Source organism: Amblyomma mixtum, chromosome 3 (assembly GCF_055824585.1).
Source record: "Amblyomma mixtum isolate Tamu chromosome 3, ASM5582458v1, whole genome shotgun sequence".
NCBI classification, from domain to species: Eukaryota; Metazoa; Arthropoda; class Arachnida; order Ixodida; family Ixodidae; genus Amblyomma; species Amblyomma mixtum.
Window position 1 is genome coordinate 74,281,562 of NC_143014.1, and position 20,676 is coordinate 74,302,237.

Below are 20,676 nucleotides of genomic sequence, written 5' to 3' on the forward strand. Positions count from 1 at the left end.
ACACACATATGCAGAATAGAACACTGCCTTACACAGTGCCACGCAGCCTTCCAGCCCCCGCCTATCCTTTCCCCCCACCCCCACCCCCACCGTGGCCCATCTGGCTCGCCTCCCTGGATCTGAGGCTGCAAAGTGCCCTCGTCGCCTTGGCCCAGGACGTACTGAACGCCTAATAGAAAGGATGTTCTAATAAAAGTGTCACATCACCACCACCACCACCACCCATGTGCCCGTGGTGTCAGCGAAACTTTATCCAGGATATTAGCCGACTACGAAGTTAAAGTGGCCCACGTCCCTTCTAGCAAGCTCACAAACAGCCTGGCACGACCCGCTAGAGGAGACAAGTTACCCTGGCGTCGACGATCTACAAAATTCCTTGCGAAGAACGCAACGCAACCTATGTAGGCGGGACAGGGGATTTCGAAGGTGGTTCAAAGAACATCAGCTTGACGTCAAGAACGGAAAAGTGGCTTCCAACGCCCTAGCAGGACACCGTAAAAACACGGGCCACTTGATTTACTGGGATACTGTGCGCATACCTGAAAAAGAAAGTTTTCACCGGTGCGCCTGCTCAAGGAGTTTCTTCACATTCAGATGAAAAGCGAAGCGATAAACACGACGCGGGGCAATCTACCCGACATATACATACACTCTGTTCGCCACGTTTTTTTCTTCGTAAAACGGCCCATTTGTTTCTGTCTCAGCGTGAACAAGGCACCCGTTATAGAGGTGCCGAAACATCTTTGCACGTTTAATTTTCTTCATAATTCACCTTGGCGAGTACTTCTTTTTTCAGATGCAATTCGTTCTTATCCGTACTACTGCGCCTACCTGTGTTTAGTGTATCGCTCATTACTCGAGCGAGAGAATTTCCCTTTGTTCTCGTACATTGACTCTTTCCATTAGTACCAGATACCACGCGACATTAAGTGGCTGCATTGCAGTCGTTATTTTTTATATTTTGTTGCTCTGCAAGCATATATATTACTGTAAAAATTTGAATGCCCTAATAGGTGTAACAAGGGTGTTCGCTTGTCCCAGGGCTAACAGCCTCTGGAAAAGAGAGGAAGAGGAAAGGCGGGGAGGTTAACCAGTAGGGTGCTCCGGCTGGCTTCCCTGATCTGGGGAAAAGGGAAGAGGGGCGTAGCATAACGAGGGAGAAGTGCGATCTGGAAGAAGAGGAAGAAGAAGAACAAGAACACTACAGAACTAGAGGCGTCAGTACTGCCGAACAGGTGGAACGCCAACAGGTGGAACGCGACGTGGCTCGAACGCTGCTGCTTCTGGACTGTGCTGCTGGACTCTGCTTCTCCTGGTGGTTCCGGATTGCTCTTCACTGGTGAGGCCGTTCTACGTTGGGGGGTTTTGGCCAAGGCTTAGGCTAAGGTTAGGTTAATGTGAACCTGAGGGGGCGTTTCGCTGTGAGATGTCTTTGACCTCCCCAGGTGGAGGGTCGGCAGCTTGGTTTGCCAGCTTGCCAGCCCAAAGCCTGCCGCTTGAGTGCTTCCAGAAAAATGGCATTGAGGCAATTCCTGTGGCTCTCGTCCCAATCGGTGAGGGGGCGATCAAAATGAAAACACCCAAAGTTATTCAACAGGAACTACGATCATTGACAGCCAACTATCTTCAGATCTCTGAAGTGCGCCCATTTGGCCGTAGAGGCATTGTCTGCAAATCGTCCGATATCGCTTGTGTGGCTGACTTGCTGCAGTGCAAAATTTTCAGTTCACTACCGGTAAAAGCATTCATTCCCGAGCAGCTTGCATGCGTCAAGGGCATTGTACGCGGTGTGGACCCAGCATCTTCCCCGCAAGAAATTCTAGAAGAATTTCAGGATGCAGGTGTTGGAGTCCTTTCGGTATATCGGTGCAGTAGAGAAATAAACGGCTCGCGTGTTGCTACTGAATCGGTAATAACAACTTTTGCTGGCACTTCCTGCCCTACTGAACTAAAAATCTGGCCTATTGTATGCCGTGTAGACACTCTGCAACCGCGCCCACTTCAATGCACCAACTGTTGGCGGTTCGGGCATAGCGGCAAAGCATGCAAGTCAGAGACCCGCTGCCGTTTGTGTGGCGAAGGTCATGCTGCGGATAACTGCACCTCAGAACAGCCTCATTGTTGCCTCTGCAGTAATAACCACCCAGCAGATGATGCCGACTGCGCAAAACGCAGTGAGGAGCGTAGCTTGTTAGACATTATCACAGAGAAGCGGTGCTCAAGAGCCGATGCTTACGCTCTTCTTAACAGGAAGAAGGATTCATACGCTAGTCGTGTGCGCGCTTCTGTTGGGGATATTGAGTCCAACTTGACTGCCTCCATTGTCTTCACTGTAGAAAAAGCCCTTAACAATGTTGTTGAGCGTATGCTAAACACATTTTCTGAGGCGTTGGCTCAGTTTATTGCAGTTCAATCTGTGTCACCATCTCCATCCGTTCTGGCAGCGAAGCCTGCGTCTGTTTCAGCTTCTGCCGCTACTGCTAGCAGCTCAGCATCACCTCCTGATGCTTCCCAGGTCACACCTAACATCTCTCTACCTAGCAATGCATGTTGCACCGATATCTGCGCAACAGATGTTGAAATGTCGTGTTCTACGCAGAAGCGTCGTGCTTCCTCGTCTCCATCTAAATCTAGTTCTCATCAGATGAAAGCTAGAAAAGGACCACCAAAACTTCTTCCCAATGCTGATATCCTCAAAGAGGCGGTGTCTGCCTCTTCAATTGGTCAGTAATCATGGCAGGCATCAAAGTGTTACAATGGAATTGCCGCTCGGTATTATCTTCTCTTCCAGATCTAGAACTACTTATTCGGAAACACAACCCTGATATCGTGCTTTTACAAGAAACGTGGTTATCACCTTATAAATCATTTTCAATGAAAAACTTTCGAGTTTTCAGATTAGATCGAAATGCTGGTAGGGGAGGCGGATTGGTAATCATGCTTTCTAAACACATATGTCATCAGGCATCTATCTCTAACAAAATTCTTCTCCCTGACTGTGAGCTTTTAGCGCTCAAAATTTCATTTCCGCAGTGTGCTGATATTACAATTGCTAATACCTACTTTCCTTTAGGTGTACAGAGGACAGACTGCTTAGACAGCTTGGTGGCTGGCGCAAGTAGTGTAGTTATTGCGGGAGATTTTAATTCCCACCACAGTGAATGGGGAAGTCGCACTGATTCCTGCGGCCAGCTTCTCTGGTCGTGGCTGTCTGCAAATGCTGTACGCTGCTGTAATTCAAGAGATATAACATTTATGCGAGGTGGTGCTCGCTCAGCCATTGACTTAACATTATCGGCAGGTAGGCTTGAGGTGACTGACTGGTTGACAGAAGATTCGGGTACTTCTAGTGACCACTTTCCTATAACTTTCACTATCCGGTTATCTCCGCACAAAAATAGTTGTGTAAACCATAAATTTGTCGACCACAATATTTATAAAAGTTTGCTGTCCGCCTCACTTGCCTCTATAGTCAGTACTAGCCGGGATGACAGAGCTCAGCAGGCGGTTTCATTTTTGCAAAGTGCAGTAGACCATGCAATATTCACTGTGCCCGCAGCAGTCTCTAATAAACAGCCGTCTCCCTGGTGGACACAAGAATGTGAGAAGGCCTATCGTTGCAGAAAAGCGGCCTGGAAGAGGCTATCCTGCAACCAGAGTCCAGCAAATTGGTTAAATTACAAATTTTTCTCTGCATCTTTCAAAAGAACAATTGCAAAAGCCAAGGAGGACTATAACCAAAATTTGAACACTTATCTTTCAAATCCTCGTAATCGGAAGGCCCTGTATAGATTTATGGAACGTAACAAGAGTTCTCCAGTCCCTCACCTTAATTCTTCAACAGTGTTATCCCCACAACAGGCTCAGGAAACCCTGGATAGTATTGTTCAGGGACTAGCGGTACGTTTCCAGACTCAAAGAAATGTCCCTCTGCGCGCAATCACACCCTCTTCAGATTATACCGAGGTTGATGCGTCAGAGCTCCTCTCAGTCCTAGCAATGATGCACCCTGCAGCTCCCGGGCAAGATGGTGTCACTGTTGGTATGATTAAAATTTTAGCCAAGGATTTCACAAGCAACCTCTTAGATATTGTCAATACTTCATTGAACAATGCATGGATTCCAAGCATTTGGAAGATAGCGAAAATTATTTTATTGAGGAAAGATGCTGGTAAAGGGTACGTTTTAGATAATATTCGGCCAATTGCACTAACTTCAAATTTAGTCAAATTAATTGAAAGGGTAGTGCACAGCCGTCTCACAAAACATGTTCAGGATGTTAATGGCCTTAGCCCAGCACAGATTGGCTTTCGTCGCGGATGCTCTATATGGACCGCGCATGTGGATCTTGAGAGTAGAATCCGGCTCTCGATACGCAGAAGAGAAGTTTCAGCTTTGGTGACTCTTGATGTAGCAAAGGCCTATGATAGTGTAGAACATACTATTTTACTTGACAGACTTGCGCAGTTACATCCTCCAACCTACATTTATGCATGGATATCTGAATTTCTAAAGGACAGATACTTTTACTGCGCAGAGGGTACCCTACGTTCTAATACTTACCATCAATCAAGAGGAGTGCCGCAAGGCTCGGTACTATCACTGCTGCTTTTTAATATTTTGGTCAGTGACATCCCCATCCGTCCTGATATAACAGTTTTTGTGTATGCAGACGACATAGCTTTTTTCGCCTCGGCCACGGATATCCATTCGCTTTACCAGATTATGCAGGGATATTTGGATGCTCTTGGAGTTTGGTTGCACCGTATTAATTTATCCCTGAATGTTAACAAATGTGGCACACTGGTATTTCCTCCAGACACGCCTTTGTACATTTCATTAGCCCATCACTCTAATCTGATTCCACAAGTGGAATCTGTTACATATCTAGGTGTTACTTACCATCCAACCTTAGATTGGAGCCTTCATATCAAGAACAACGTGCGTAAAGGAGAACGCGCTCTAGGCCGGCTGACACGAATCGCCAATAAAAGGTTTGGGATGCGCCGCGACACATTATTGTTACTTTACAAAGCTTATGTAAGACCTATACTTGAATTTGGTTGCGTTTTGTTCTCTGGTAGCGCAAACTACAAGGTCCAACCCCTAATCTTACTGGAAAGGCGCGCTCTACGTCTCTGCCTTGGTCTCCCAAAATCAGTTTCAAATGCCCTGCTTTATCTCGAAGCCAGTATGCCCGATTTAATTTCCCGCTTTCAAATACTCACTGTGCGAACTTTCCTCAGGTCGTTGGACCCGATGACTAATGTCAGTACTCCTATTTTTGTGTCTCAGCAGGCCTTATTTTTTTTACCATCATTGGCCACGGTATAAAATGCCACAAATTACCTTAACGCAGAAACTTTTAACCCCGATTGGTGTTGATCTCAGTTCCTTGCAGTGGGTTGACGACACGCCGGCAGCAGTGGAATTCCATTTTGACCACATCTTCCCATCTCATGCGAAACACATGCCCACAAACATTTTAAACGGCATTCTTTCTGGTCATAACGCGGAATTCCCCCATCATGTGGTGCTTTCTACTGATGCCTCCGTCAGCGGCCAAAAAGCTGCAGTTGGCATCTTTTCGCAGGATTTGGCATGGAGCTATTCTGTCCGCATCCCAGATTATATCCCCAAATTCTTTGCGGAATTTTTGGCTCTTGGAATGGCCCTGCACAAAATTCCGTGTCATGTATCTCACGTTATCATCCTGGCTGATTGTTTGTCAGTTTTAGTCTCCCTTGAAACTTCCCAAAAATATTTTTTGTGCCGCTTCCTGCGATTTTTTGTCCCGTCCACTTTAAAGGAGGTCCGTTTTGTCTGGGTTCCTGGTCATGCAGGCATTCATTCCAACGAGGTGGCTGATTATTTAGCAAGGTCAGCTCTTGACGGGCCAGTAACGCATCCCGTCCCGAATTTCAGTCTGCTGGCGATCTCCAGGTTTCAGCGGTTCCAACACATATCAGCCAGGTTACGCGATCCCCTACTAAATACTGCTGATTATCAGCACTTAGCGTATAAATGGAACGTCCGTTCGTGTAAAACCAGGCAGTGTGAGGTATCAATGACGCGACTGCGGTGCAGGATTCCCAGTTTAAATTTATACCTATGCAGATGTGGGTGGTCTCCAACAAACCTATGTGACTCATGCGGGGTCGTTGAATCTGTGGACCATTTCCTGCTCTACTGTCCGAAGTTCGCACTTCAGAGAAAGATTTACCTGGAGGTTCCTCTCTCCAGGTTAGGGCTCCCGTTATCTATGCCAGTGTTGTTATCGTTCGGAGCGAGCGCCAAAGGATTTGCTTTGAGTTCAATTTGTGGGAATCTACATGATTACATAATTGCAACTGGTAGGTTGATTTGCTAACTCCTTTAAAAGTCTCGGAGTTTTTTTTTGTTTTGTTTTTTAATTATTATTATTCTCGCAAAAATGTTCTTTGTTATTTCACTTCAAATATTCTTCTGTCGTTTTTCATGAATACATTTTTCAAAATTCACGTTTAATCCTATGAAAATTTTCTTATGTATACCACTACGCCTTGGCCAATCCCCCCACGTGGGTATGTGCCATTATAAAGAGGTGAAGAAGAAGAAGAAGAAGAAGTCACAGGCCGCTGCAGCAGTGGCCTGCGCACTGTGAGGGACACCGAACGCTGCAGAGAACGCAGCACGCGTCCTACGTCGCCAAACACAGGGTATTCGCTCAGCGTGGACGTGCCACCGTCAAGCGACGCTACAAAACTCACAGGCTGTTAGCCTTGAGACTGCATTACACCTTAAATGGTGTAAAAAAATTTACAGTGATACGGAGCAAAGGCTTTTTTGCATGCACCACTGGCCAGTGACGCAGGGAGTTGAGTTTAAGCACGATACGAGCCGTCTTCATTCGCGCAGCACCTTAAAGCGACGGGATCTCTGCGAGCTAAACTGGGACGCCGTCTGTGTTCGCCGCCGCGTGGTGCGTATACACACGCACTTCCACGCAGTGTCATCGTCAAAAGCTACCCGTCCTAAATAATTCATGCAGCCGTGCGGGCGTGTATAAGGAGAGGGAGAGAGAAACGAAAAAGAAAGAGCCCGCACCGCCGCCCACAAAAAAAGGCCAAGCGTCCACGTTCGGGAAAACGCGTGCAGCCGAGGAAACCCGCAGCAGCCGCATGCAGGCGGCAGCCGCCGCCGGTGCTTTGCCGCGTCCCATGGCACGCGCCAGTGTGCGTGCGCGCGCGGCCGCAACACGTGTGCGTTAAACTCTGCAGGTCTCCAGCGAGCACTCAGCGTCAAAGGCTGCTTTTTCTTCGTGGCGGGATGATGGCGCGAAGAGAAGAAAAATAGAAGCGCGCGCAGTAGGACGGGGGACGAAAGCGCGCGGGGCGCCGCATACGGCGAGCCCTCTCTCTCTCTCTCTTTTTTTTTTTTTGGCAAACGCAATGTGACGGATATGCATATAACATCCTCCGCACAAACGACGACTCGGGGGAATAAGCGGGGAGGAAGGGTGGCTCGCCTGCAATGAAAACACAAGCGACGAAGCGAAAGCAACAGTTACGCAAAAATTGGCGCTGATGGACGACGTGAAGAGATCACGGTTGACGTGCCCTGCTCGCGCGCCTGGCTGCACTGGGTGCCTGCTTTTGTTCTTGGTGGAAGATCCACCTCCCGTGCGTTCTTTGTTTCTCCTTTTGCCCATTTGTTTTGCTCCTGCGCCATTTAATGGCTTCTCCTCGTCCCGCACCTTCCGCGGCACGCTGGCCACTTGCTCTTCATGATGATAGCACGGGTACGCTGTCGAAAGGCCTTGTCTCTCAGCAGAGTGTCAGAATTCGTTTGCACACTGCGCTGCCGTGCAGCCGCGAAAGGCGCGCACCGTGGTGGGGAACAGAGAGAAGCAAAAGACGCGCTGCTTCTGTGCTGCCAAACTCCTGGCGTCGCTCATCCTTCGTGCACTCTGTTTGCGCAGCTGCTTTCCCGCGGCTTATATCTGCACACCGGCGCCACTGCAATAGCGCCTAATAGACGAACGTTTAAATTAAGTGGCATGCCTCGAAAGCCGAATCTTCCCTCTATGGTTTTGTGCTGCAAAATTTGTGTCCATGTTCGTTGCTAAGTAAATGCATAAAAAGCAAACTCCTTCAGCAGTTTCATCATTGTGGTGTCGACCTCAACGTGCGGCGGTTTAGTGGCTGAAAATACGCCATTTAGAGGCGCCCGCCGCGGTGGCTTGTAGAGCCTTCGGCAACTGAGCCCAAGGACGCAGGATCGACTCCAGGCCACGCCGGCTGTATTTCGATGGAGGCAAAATTCAGTAACGACTCCAGGCCACGCCGGCTGTATTTCGATGGAGGCAAAATTCAGTAACGCCGGAATGCTGCGTGACGTCAGGACACGTTAAAGAATCCAGGGTGGTCGAAATTAATCCGGAGCCCTCCACAGTTTTGGTTTATGGGAGTTTAACGTCCCAAAGCGACTCATGGCTATGAGTGACGCCGTACCATACAATATATACACCATACAGTACCGCACCGTGTCTTATACCATTTACAAGTAGGTATGCATTTAAGTTGCAGAGGTTTAAAATAAAGGCACAGACAAGTTTTCACAGACTTGTTATTGAGTTATTTTCACAAGTTATTGCGCTCTCAAACAGTACAATGTTGGGACAACCAGCGACAGTGGGGCTGGGATTTCCTGCATGTAGCACAGGCCAGTGTAGGGTGGGGGGCGTGAGCCGGAGAGCAATTTAGACGTCTGCCGGTGCGGGCAGTGGGTGGCCGTTTATCCACGATCCAGCTTGATGAGGAGACTCCATTCAGCAACCGGAAGCGATTTTGTAACATGTTCTATCACCTGTAAAAAAAAAGGTAGAGAACAAGGAAAAGCACCTGGTGTTAGAACTGCTTGAATCTATCCCAATGTGCAACGCTAATGCTGCCTGGCACAACGTAGGCTTACAGAATCGTATAGAAAGCTTTGTTAAGATAAGTGGCGGATATTGCTTTTGGCTACTGTGTAGGGGGTATTCGAGTGACGTCACGTGCGCCATGCAGTTGGTTGTACAGCGCGCTGCTTCAGCGGTGCAGGCCGGAGCAGGTGCAAGACATGCGCGCGACCGTTCGCCGTGCTCCATGTACGCCAAAGTGGCGGCCATTGTGGCTAGAGCGGATACTCTCTTACTGGCAACGTAACCAAATGCGTCTGAACACGGCTTTGTGAAATACTCAGAAGGATGCGGCGATATGAGCTAAATCAGGACGGCGTGCGCTACAAAACGTGTTTCTCCGCGCCCCTCACCCCGCGAATGGTGGCTCCGCCATGACTGCATGCAGGAGACTCGGCCGAATCGGCGGTCGAAAATTTGCGGATGGCGGCGCACCACTTCGCAGCAGGCCTCCGCAGTGCTGTGTTCGTGCAGACTTTCTCTCCTAGTTTAAGCAGTAGATGAAACGCTCGCCGTACTTTCTATACATCCTGAACGACCTTTTTCAGTTACTGCAATAATTGTTGAAAGATCAGTCACAACACTGCTCCTTGGCCCTGACTGGACGTGAGAGCTCTACCTTTCACAGTGCTGCAAACAACTTGAGAGATGAAATACGGACGTCTCGATTCGTTTACTCGTCGCGATGTGTCATCACTTATGTGGAACAGTGGATTACATCATCGTGCGAGCTGCTGGCATGGCTGCAATGTCGCTTCTCCCCCTGTCACGATATTGTGGGCGACTAGATGTTTGGTTGGCGCCGAAATTATAATTAATCGGGCCAACCTGCCCACCACTGCACTCTCCGTAAGTTTGGAGGGGGAGGAGCGACAAACGTCTCCACCCCGCGTGCAAAAAGATGAGGATCGACTGCTGACCGGCGATAGGCGCCACGCCTGATTAGCCGTTGACCGGAGGCATGAGGCGTAGGCAAGTTATTAACAAGCAAGAATCTTTACTTGGGCAACGGATAACAACAACCAGTTACAACACTACGCCCAACAAAGTAGCGTCAATACATAAGCGCGACGCGAAGAACACAGAATGAGAACACAAACACTACAATTAACACATAGAAGGAAACATCAGGGCGATTACTATACAGCCCGTTATAGCCCTGCTTAACATAAAGAATGAGATAATAACAAATTTTGAACAAAGACAATATACGCTTGGATTATTTCTAGATCTACGCAAAGCATTTGATTCTGTGTGTCACGATGTCCTCCTAGTTAAACTGAACAGGTATGGGATCCGCGGAATACCACTAGTATTAATAAAAAGCTATCTGTCAAACCGGTATCAATATGTCAGTTTTCATAAATATACATCTCCAGTTCTGCGAGCTAAAAGAGGCGTTCCACAGGGATCTATTCTCGGGCCCTTGCTGTTCATAACATACATAAATGATTTATGCTCTATCCCTTATACCCCAAAACTGATCATGTATGCAGATGATACCAACGTCTTTTTCTCTAGCCATTCGCTCCCGGAAATTGAACTTGCTGTCAATAACTATTTGCTCCACTTGTCTACTTGGTTAAGCACAAATAAATTATGTTTGAACATTGAGAAAACCGAATACATATTGTTTGCACCACTAAACAAGCCTAGGAATTCTGCCATAGATATTCTGTTTGATGGTAAAGGAATAGCTCAAGTCAAAGCCCAGAAATTTTTAGGTGTGTGGTTTGAGGAAAGCTTATCATGGAATTCTCATGTGAACAGCCTCATAGCTGACCTTAGTAAAACAATTGGCTGCTTCTTTAAGATTTTCCCACTCATCCCTCAATGGTTACGGACTGTTCTTTATTACTCACTCTTTTATTCAAAGCTTTCCTACTGTGCTTTAGTTTGGGGTACTACTACAAGTCACAACTACACAAGATTAATTAGCCTGCAAAAAAAAGTGTTAAGAATGTTTGAGCAATATCACGGCCCACCGGAATTACTGCGTACAAGACCGCTTTTTCTGAAATATAAAATGTTAAAGGCCAATCAAGTTTATTATTTCAAATTATTTCAGTACATAAAAAAAGCGAAGCTTTACAGTGTACGAAACTAGTGCAGCTCCTGCATACTCACTTCGTAGGGAAACATTACGGCCACCCAAAGTAAGGACGAATTATGGGCGACAACTTATTGAATATCAAACAGCTAACCTTCTGAACAAAATACAAGAATTAACAGATCTGAGTGCTAATGTCTCTAAGAACACGCTTAAAGCTCTGCTGCTCGAAAATAACTTAGAATTCAATTAATCTGCGATGTTTCTGTCCATAGTTTCATTTTCTGGGAGTGCATTATCGTTTTGAACCTTGCTGGCTGTTGTGTGTTGCTATTATGATTTTGCTATCATGTTGCTAAACTTGCAACAACCATGTTTCAGAATTGTGTACTTGCTTGTGCTTCTTTGTACTAAGTATTCTGTGTTGGCATGCACGGTCTATTGTTTGTTACATACGCGTTTTTTTTTCTTTTTTTTTTCTCGCATAATTTATTTACCCTTTTTTTCCCTCAGTGCTGTGACTTTTTTCTTATTTCCCCCCGAAGACCTTGGTGTGGAACTTTTTGTGTAAAACTATGTTAAATGACTGTTTGTGCCAAACTGTATGCGGGGCAAGAGCCACCGTCAGGCGTTCCGCCTTTTGCTCTTGCTCCTCTTTCTGTATCAGAAAGGAAACAAATAAATCAAATCAAATCAAAAAATCAAAACAAAGCAATACTGTACAAAAGGCTACGAGAAGAAAGAGCGACAGGACAAAGAAAACAGTAAAGCGAGTGGGTTGAAACGGTGGCTTAGCTGCGTAGTGGCAAGGTCCGGTCGCAGGGAGCGTCGGGCTGCGGAGGAGCGCGGGGCTGATGGGGGGTTGCGGATACGGGCGAACTTGGGTCACGCGTCTTCGGGGCCGCCGTCGCCGCGCTCTACGCGTCAGACACCCGCCTTAGCTCGCTTGCCGACCACTTCCCTGGCTGACCTCACACACGTCCGCACGCACCGAAATCTTCAAGCCAACTGCCCGGCTCGCGGTTTTCCCGCCACCGCGTTCTCGTGACAAACAACAACAACAAAAAAGCAAACGAATAATCAAGGCCCCGTGCATTAACGGTTTACAGACGCTGAGAAGGGGGGAGAAGAAACACGAGGAAACTGAAGGGGACACGAGGGAAAGCTACGGCCCTAACGAGAAGCGATGCTAACTTGCCAAGGTCGGGAGAGGTGCTACGGGCATTCAACCGGCCACTTCCCGTCCCTACATCGGCCAAGCGCTCGCTTCCCGGCGATAATCCTGGGGTGGGGGCGGAGTAGCCTTTACCCTCCAGTGTCGCGAGTGGTCAACTGGCCCCGCGAGGGGTGCAAAACCGTCGCCGCCGCATCGCGACATGCCCGCATACAACCGGCGCCGTGGCCAGCCGTGGCCACTTCGGTCGCAAAAGAAAAAAGAAAAATAAGGCATGCACACACTTTGTGACACCCCCCTCCCCTCTCTCTCAATCGTAGGACGGTCTTGACCAACACCTTCTGGAGAACTCTCTAGAAGGTGTTGGCTTAACTAGGATGCCTCGATGCGCGGGAGCGGGAGCAAGGAGGGGGGGGGGGGGGGGGGGGGGGGGGGGGGGGGGAGAGCGCCCGCATCGAGGCACTCTAGGCTTGACTTGTCGGAGCCAGAAGGCGCTGGCAGAAACTCAGTGGCGTCCGTGCGATAGTGTCGCTGACAAGAAGATTCAACGATCAGCACCCTGTGCGAAAGCGAAGGAGCCGGCCCCAAGAACGCATTGTCGTGGGCTAGACTTGTGCATAACAAGTTACGCCCGCATAAAGCCACTGACAGCAAGTGCTCCCGAGAACGAACTTCTCGCCCTCTCCTGGGGGCGGGGTTCATTACGGGGGGGGGGGGGGGGGGAGGGGGGGGTTCATTACACGTTCATTACGGCTCAGGCCAGCCTGGGCAACGCTGCGCATGGTTGAAGGCGGGAGATTTCAGTTACGACATACGATGCCATTTACATCGTATAAAGCCCCCTCCAGCAACTGCTGTAAAATGACCTCGACCTGGTCGAACCGCGGTGCGATCTGCCTAAGCGTGCGCTGAAGCGTGCTGCACCAGCGCTGACAAGCCACAACTTCCAAAGCCGGGCGCCTTGGGGCCTAGAGCGAGGCCTACCAGACCTACTTGTCGTCATCGTCGGAGCTCTTGGCCTCGCAAAACCCCGAGCAGTCACCGCAGCTGTCGGCAACGCCGGCTGCGGTGGCGGTGGAGGCGGAGGCAGCGGAGGCCGTCGGCTGCTGCATCCCCTCGCCCCTGGCCCAGGACTCGCCCGCCTGCTCCTGCTGCTGCTGCTGCTGCTGATCGGGGGGCTGCTCCTGTGGCCGCTCGTCCTCGTCCATGCTGGCCCCGCTGGCTGCCTGCTCGGCGGAGACGACCGGCTGCTCCGGCTGCTCCTCGTCCGGTGCATCGCTACCCGCCAGCATGACGGGCACGGCCACCGCGACGAAAAGAATCACCAGCGCCGACAGCGCGGTCCACCTCCGGCAGCCCATGGTCTCCGACGCCGTCCGGTTCGATCGAACGCCCCGTGCACTCTCGCGCTGGGAGACCGCGAGCCCCGCCGCCGCACGCGCCTCCTCGAGCACTTCGTCGTCGTCGTCTCGTCGGCGCACAACCATCCATGGCTCGGTCGCAGCAAAAATATATAAGAAAGAAGGACAAGAACACTGCCACTGATTGTAAAGTCGGCAAATGTGTTAAACGGCCTTGTAGAGGACTATTTGGACAATTTTCCTACGCATACTGCACTTTTCACAGACGCCTCCCAGCGAAGCGAAACGGCAGCTACTGGCATTTATTCCAGGGCTCTTGACTGGAGTTACTCATTTCGGGCCCTGATTACACGCCTATACTCGTTGCTGAATTTCTGGCGATTGTGTTGGCCTTTCACTTGCAATATTAATCAGGTTACTATACTTGCTGACAGCCTTTCTGTCCTGACTGCGCTCGAAGGCTCGAGGGACGCTCTTCCGAGCCGTTCTCTTTGATTTTTCATTCCCACATGTTAAAGAAGTGCGTTTTCACTGGGTATTTGTGGACATTTCGGCATTGCTTCTGTTGTGATGGCTGATTTTCTTTTTTTAGCAATGTCTGCCATTCGCGGACATGTGTACCCATTTATTCCAAACACGTTGCATTTCACAACAGCCCGCTTTCAATGTCTGCACTCCTTGAGTCATGAGCCTCTCCTTGCTGCAGCGGATTTTCAGCATTTGGCATTCCCTTGGAGTGTCCGCTTATGCAGTTCACCAGTTCACGACAATGCGAGGTGTCCATGCCCATCTTGCGGTGCAAAATAGCACGATTAAATATTTATTTCCGCCCATCGCGGTTCTCCTGTCTAACCTTTGTGAAGCATGTGGCGAAATTGAATCACTAGATCACTTTCACCTCTCCTGTCGGCGGTTTGCTTCTCTGCGAAGAGCTTATCTGGAGCTTTCTTATTTGCAGCAAGCGCCAGGGGATAGGTCCTAAACCAGTGTGCGATTATCTTCATGATTGCATCATTGCCGCAGGGAGACTCCTTTTGTTAGTTAAAATTGCACTTTAGCCAGTCTCCTTCTGTGGGTATGTGCATGCCACTCCACCAGAGGCCGACCACAACAAAGCAACACGGGAAGATTTAGCACTAACAATGGGCGGGGAAAACAACATAGGTTTGTTCCATTCCAGAGAAGTGGAAGAGGCCATGCTCAAGCCCACGATTGCGGCTTGAGGGCCCCTCAACTCGTATATCAGTTCTTCTAAAAACGAACAGAAATACGGCACTTAAGGCGAAGAGTCGATGAATGCATTCATGTATGCGCGTGGATGCCGCCTGCGGTGCGCATTCCAGCGTGCATGGCCGAAACAAAAAGCACGTATGTATGCCGACGAAAGAAAACAGTGCCAGCTGATACATAGAAAACAGTTGAATGAATACGATGCACAAATAAAATTATACTGATCGACAAAGCGTACATTGGAAGGAAGACAATGAATGAAAATGTAAAGTAAAGCTAACTGCTAACGCGAATTCCAGCGCGCACGCATCAAACGGGATGACCTGTACTCTCAATGTCACTGCAAGGAACTCACAAGCTGTAAAAACTACATCTGTATGCTGACCATCGCGGCGTTTGCTTGCCAGTTTCTCTGAGCCGGGACGAGAGCGGTGCGAGCAGCTTCGTCGATCGCAGGGGCTTCTTTGCGCGTTCGATGCGAAAGCACGAAAGTGGAACGAGACACAAGTTGAAGAAAACGAAAACAAAGCAAAACTGTTTGGCATGTATAGCATGGTGTCCGAGCTAAATGTAACCAAGTTTTAAAGAAAACACGAAGTGTCCTAGCCCAGTGAAGCCAAGTGAAATCTGTTGAGAGTCGCCTGGCCTTGTCTGCAGCATTTTTTTTCGTTCTCCAAACATAGCTAACTTTCTAATTACTGGCTTCCACGTAACAACGGCGCCACTTCCGCGTCCCGAGACGCGTCTCAGACCGCTTTTCTTAAATTTTTTTCCGGAATTCTTTCCTCGATTAGGCTTTGCATGCGTACTGGGTTAGAGATTTGAGTCAACAGCTGATCACGTGATAACTTTCTTTGGAGGTAAATTTGTAAATTGGTTTTTGAGGAAAGGAAATGGCGCAGTATGTCTCACATACCTCGATGGACACCTGAACCGCACCGTAAGGGAAGGGAGGAAGGTGAGAGTGAAAGAAGAAAGAGGTGCCGTATAGTGGAGGTCTCGCGTCGGAATAATTTCGACCACCTGGGGATGTTTAATGTGCATTGGCACCGCACAGCGCACGAGCGCCTTTTGCGTTTCGCCTCCATCGAAACGCGGCCGCCGCGGTCGGGTACGAACCCGGGAACTCAGGCTCGGTAGACGAGCGCCTTAACCACTGAGCCACCGCGACAGGTCTAATAAATAAACTACGTAAATCGTATCGTACCTTCATCGAAATAGCGCTGCTAGCTGTTCTTCAAGACGATCTACAACTTCTGCATTCACACTTTGTCCCTCAAGCCTAAAATTAAAAAGTTAGCTAATTAGTCTTCACTAACTACTTAACTTTAAAGAACGAAAAACACTGCAGACTAGGCCACGCGACTCTGAACAACCCTCAGTTGGTTTCACTAAGCTAGGGCACTCGCGTCTTTTATAAAAGCTTGGTTGCATTTAGCTGGGAAGTCAGGTATGAATTCTGCAATTTTTCGTTTCAGAAGAACGACATCATCAAAAAGTATGTATATTTGTTGTGGACACATTCACATACGGACACCTCCTAACAGTCCCCTTCAGCGCCTCCGAACTCTTCACGTTGCTGCTCGGCGCTCCCGACTTATATATCTTCAACGCGGGCATGTGCCCCGTTCATTAATAGGCGCCTATATTTCACATACTCTATCCCGTACACACTTGTTTGACGTCCTGCTCGCGGAATCGCGGGGTTTTGTGCACATAGCGCGCGACGGCGCGTTCCAACGAGATGTGCGAACAAAGTTTTATGGACACAATCGGACCTAATCATTTTCGCCCAAAACCCGCGAATATGTTCCACGAAATCAACATCACGACATTTACTACACATCAAAGCCGTCAAGCGCCTTGCGTTTGCGTTCTGTTGGCTTCTGCCGCAAATACGTGGCATTTCTCTTCCTAAGTGCGCCAGCGGCATTTGATTGTTCACTCACCACGACGCTAGCAACATCTGCACGAACAGCACGTATCTGGCTCAAAGCCGCAGGATTCTATCCGACGACCGTCGGTTCAGGCCATCGGTGTCACCGCCATATATATATATATATATATATATATATATATATATATATATATATATATATATATATATATATATATATATATATATATATATATATATATATATATATATATATATATATATATATATATATATATATATATATATATATATATTCTCAATTTCGTAGCGCCGCATCCACTGTGCGTAGCGATATTGGTGTGTGTACATAATAAAATGATGGAGGAAGTTATTTGTCCCAACAGATACCGTATGTTTCACCTAACGCTTTCTGCAATTTTTAAAAATAGGTTTTTTGAGTTAGGAGAGCACTTTTCTCGGCATAGCATTGTCAGTGGTGTAGCGCATCAGACTACAGCTAGGACGGGCTAACTAGTAGGCTGGTTAACTAATATTGAATAGTTAACTTTTTAACTATTATTGTTAGTCTCCTTATTTATTGAGAGGCGTGTAGGCCACCGTGAGTAATATTCATATCACTTTTTATAATTTCAAAAACGCAGTTACCCTCTGCGCTGTGGCCCAACAATTTCTGGCTACATAGCGCCAAGTTACATGCGCTTTCGAGACCCCTCCCCTGGTGTTCACGTAACTCGTCGAAACAGCCAAAATTTTCTGGCCCACAGCGCCGAAGGTAACTGCGTTTTCGAAATTATAAAAATTGATATGGATATTTCTTACGGTGGGCTACACGACTCTCAGTAAATAAGGAGATCTAATAGTCATAATTAAATGGTTAACTACTCAATATTAGTTAGCCAGCCTACTAGTTAGCAAGTTTTAGCTGTGTTCTGGTGCGCTACAACGCTGACAATGCAATAACGAAAAAGAGGGCTCTTCTAACTCAATAAATCCTATTTTTAAAAACTGCATGGGAATGCGTTTCAAAACTTGTAATTATAATTTTACAAACGCCAGGTTTAGGAAGACGTGTTCTTTATTCACACCAAATATTTTCGCTGCGTCTCATCTGTGTATGTATCTATATAGACTTTCTGATTGGAAAAAATAGCTTTCAGCATGGTTTTCCTATGGGAAATTTCTCGCTTGGAGAAAGGGGGGGGGGGGGGGGGGGGGCACCCCACCCTCCCTCCTTAAATCCACCTCTGGACTCTGTTCTGGTTATATGGTATGGCATCTGATTCTGATGGGATGAATGAAAGTATGAAGAAAGGAATAGGTAGGCACCAAAAAGAATAATGTTGTCGGTTTATATTCTTCGTGTAATCAAGCGACAGCATTTTTTTTCTGTCGAGCTGTATGTAGTGCTAATGACGCAAAGCAAAGCTAAGCCCGCCGCCCCGCTGCGTCCGCAACAGCGCTAAATTTTACTTTTTTTCTTTTTTCGGCAGTAGCGCTGTACCGCGAAACTACGCTGCTTCGAACCACAAACGCGAGAGGCAGACAACTGCAAGTTATTGCGTGATGTGAAACTTCTGATAGCGTTCCTCCCAACGTGTCCATAGTTATGCATCCTGAATTTTTCGCACATACCTTGGTTCTGCTGCAGGAGGATGTTTCCCACGCTACGCGTTTCTTTCAACGGCCTGCATCCTGATGGACGTTATGTGGTACTTCTGGACATCGTCCCGGTGGACAACAAGCGGTACCGGTACGCGTACCACCGCTCGTCGTGGCTGGTGGCCGGCAAGGCGGACCCGCCGTCGCCGGCTCGGCTCTACGCGCACCCCGACTGCCCCTTCACGGGGGACCAGCTGCGCAAGCAGGTCGTCTCCTTCGAGAAGGTCAAGCTCACCAACAACGAGATGGACAAGCAGGGACACGTGAGTTGCCTGCGCCCTCACGCAATAACTTCGGTGACTTTACATTACACCTATACAGTATAGCATATCGCATGCTCTGGTAAAGAAAGGCTGGCGGTTTAGCATTGCTAAGCATGGTTTTTTGCAGGTGGACACCACTGCCACGTACTTCAAAACGCGCTTGAGGTGTCCACGGACCCAGGGAGCCAGTTATGCGCATTTCCTTTCCTCAAAATCAACGGAGATAAACCTTCCGCTGGTTTTGAGAATAGAAAAGGCGCATAACTGCCTCCATCTGTAGATGAACGCCACCGCCTACTCACAGCGTGATTGAGGTGTCCACTGAGCCAGTGAGCCAGTTACACTTGCTACTCAGAAGCTTCACCTCACACGCAGACACACACCCCGGGGAGTGCCGCTAGAAGTGATTTCGCACTAAAAACGGGAGGCTGTCCTTCCCACTTTGCATACATTCAGGAAATGTTTGCTCCGCGGATGAGATCGCGCAGAGACCAGACCAGGGAAAGTGGCCATCGGCCAAACGGGCCGTTGTATAAATGAACGGCTAAGGGAACACCAGAGTTCGATGAAAAACAAAGCAGGCTCTAATTTACCCCTGCATTGCAGTGCCTGCCCTAAGGCTAGTGTAACATGCCATGCCATGCCATCATTTGCTGGTTTGGTTGGCTTGGTTTATAGGGTTTAACGTCCCAAAGCAACTCAGGCTATGAGGGACGCCGTTAGTGAAGGGAGATGCTGTAGTAGATCTTTTTGACGGGTTAGTTGGTACATTGTCTTGAAAGAATGTCGTACGCCAAAAAAGGACGAAACAGGAAGGAAAAAACTGTGTTTTTCTGTGTTTTTTCCTTCCTGTTTCGTCCTTTTTTTGGCGTACGACATTCTTTTAGTGAAGGGCTCCGGAAATTTCGACCACCTGAGGTTCTTTAACGTGCACTGACATCGCACAGTACACAGGCCTCTAGAATTTCGCCTCCAGAGAAATTCGACCGCCACGGCCGGGGTCTATAGCCCGCGTCTTTCGGGTCAGCAGCCGAGCACCATAACCACTGAGCCACCGTGGCGGCCCATCCTTTGCTGACTAGGAAAAACATTCTGAGGAGGAGCCGTGACCAGGTGACACGAGAACTTGCCGAGGCCATTTTCATAAGCAAGAAAGGGGATGATATTGTAAGTGACCCATCATTCACCTTGTATCGGAAAGAAAATGTTTTGAACCTCGCTTAAGTCATGATTTAGTAGCTACGAATTAGGTATAAAATGTGTGCACTTCCGAATCAAATCAGTTGCGAGTCTGCGCCTGTCCTGTTCCCCTTCTCGTCCACGTTTGTTTTGCGCAGTTCCTTTCTTGATGATGTACTGTAGCAATAAAAAGAAGTGCGAACAGCTAGGCGACTACTCGTTCTGCTGTTTGCATTTCTTTTCATCGCGCTTGTACATGGGTCGTAACAAAAATACGCTAGAGTCGTCCATGGTACAATCATAGGCGTCACCCTATTCGATTTTTTTATCGCCCCTGTACCACCAACTCGCCCAACAGCGTGCTCTTTTGTTCATAGAGATCAGGCGTTTCTCGGGGACAACTTTCTATTGCAATGGAGAAGAGGTCGTGAGCCTTCACCTTACAGAGGTGTGATTGGCGCGTGAGAACACAAGCTTGTGGAAGATGTCCCCTCGTGCTCGTGGCTTCTACTGCAGTGCCACAGACAGGTGACTCCCAATGCAATGCGGATAACACGAAAGCAACCCCCAGGTGCCCCACGTGGGCTGAAGGACGTTCATCAGGTATACACTGCTCCGAAGATACCCGTAGTGGGCCGGCTGCTATTTTCGCGCAACCTTACTTTCGTCGCAGCGATGTGTGAATGCGAGCATGTCTGTTCCAGATCGTACTGAATTCGATGCACAAGTACCAGCCACGGATCCACTTGGTCAAGCTGCGGCCGGACTGCTGCTCAAATCCGCCCGTCATAACAGACCTCGAAGCGGAGCAGTTTCGCACGTACATCTTCCCGGAAACAGTATTCACCGCCGTCACCGCCTATCAAAACCAACTAGTGAGTGCGCTCCCCTTTCCGTTTGCTGTCTTCTGTATCGGTGGCGC

At 48.5% G+C, this 20,676-nt stretch overlaps 2 protein-coding genes across 4 annotated transcripts in view; one reads left to right on the forward strand and one right to left on the reverse strand.

Moving 5' to 3' along the window:
• The window catches only part of LOC149350602 (T-box transcription factor TBX20-like), a 141,974-nt gene that overhangs the window by 67,155 nt on the left and 54,143 nt on the right, over nucleotides 1-20,676 (forward strand). For all 3 annotated transcript variants that reach the window (XM_089579653.1, XM_089579651.1, XM_089579652.1), the window contains exons 3-4: nucleotides 18,302-18,575; nucleotides 20,459-20,629. In XM_089579653.1, the coding sequence (XP_089435779.1) occupies nucleotides 18,302-18,575; nucleotides 20,459-20,629 (445 nt within the window). The remainder of the gene's footprint in view (nucleotides 1-18,301; nucleotides 18,576-20,458; nucleotides 20,630-20,676) is intronic.
• On the reverse strand, nucleotides 13,152-13,861 carry LOC149350603 (uncharacterized). Its single transcript, XM_089576905.1, has one exon. The coding sequence runs from the start codon at nucleotides 13,647-13,649 to the stop codon at nucleotides 13,152-13,154; it is 498 nt and encodes a 165-aa protein (XP_089433031.1). The 5' UTR covers nucleotides 13,650-13,861.

Coding starts and splice junctions, on each gene's coding strand:
- LOC149350603 (XM_089576905.1), bottom strand. CDS start 13,649: ATGGTTGTGCGCCGACGAGACGACGACGACGAAGTGCTCGAGGAGGCG.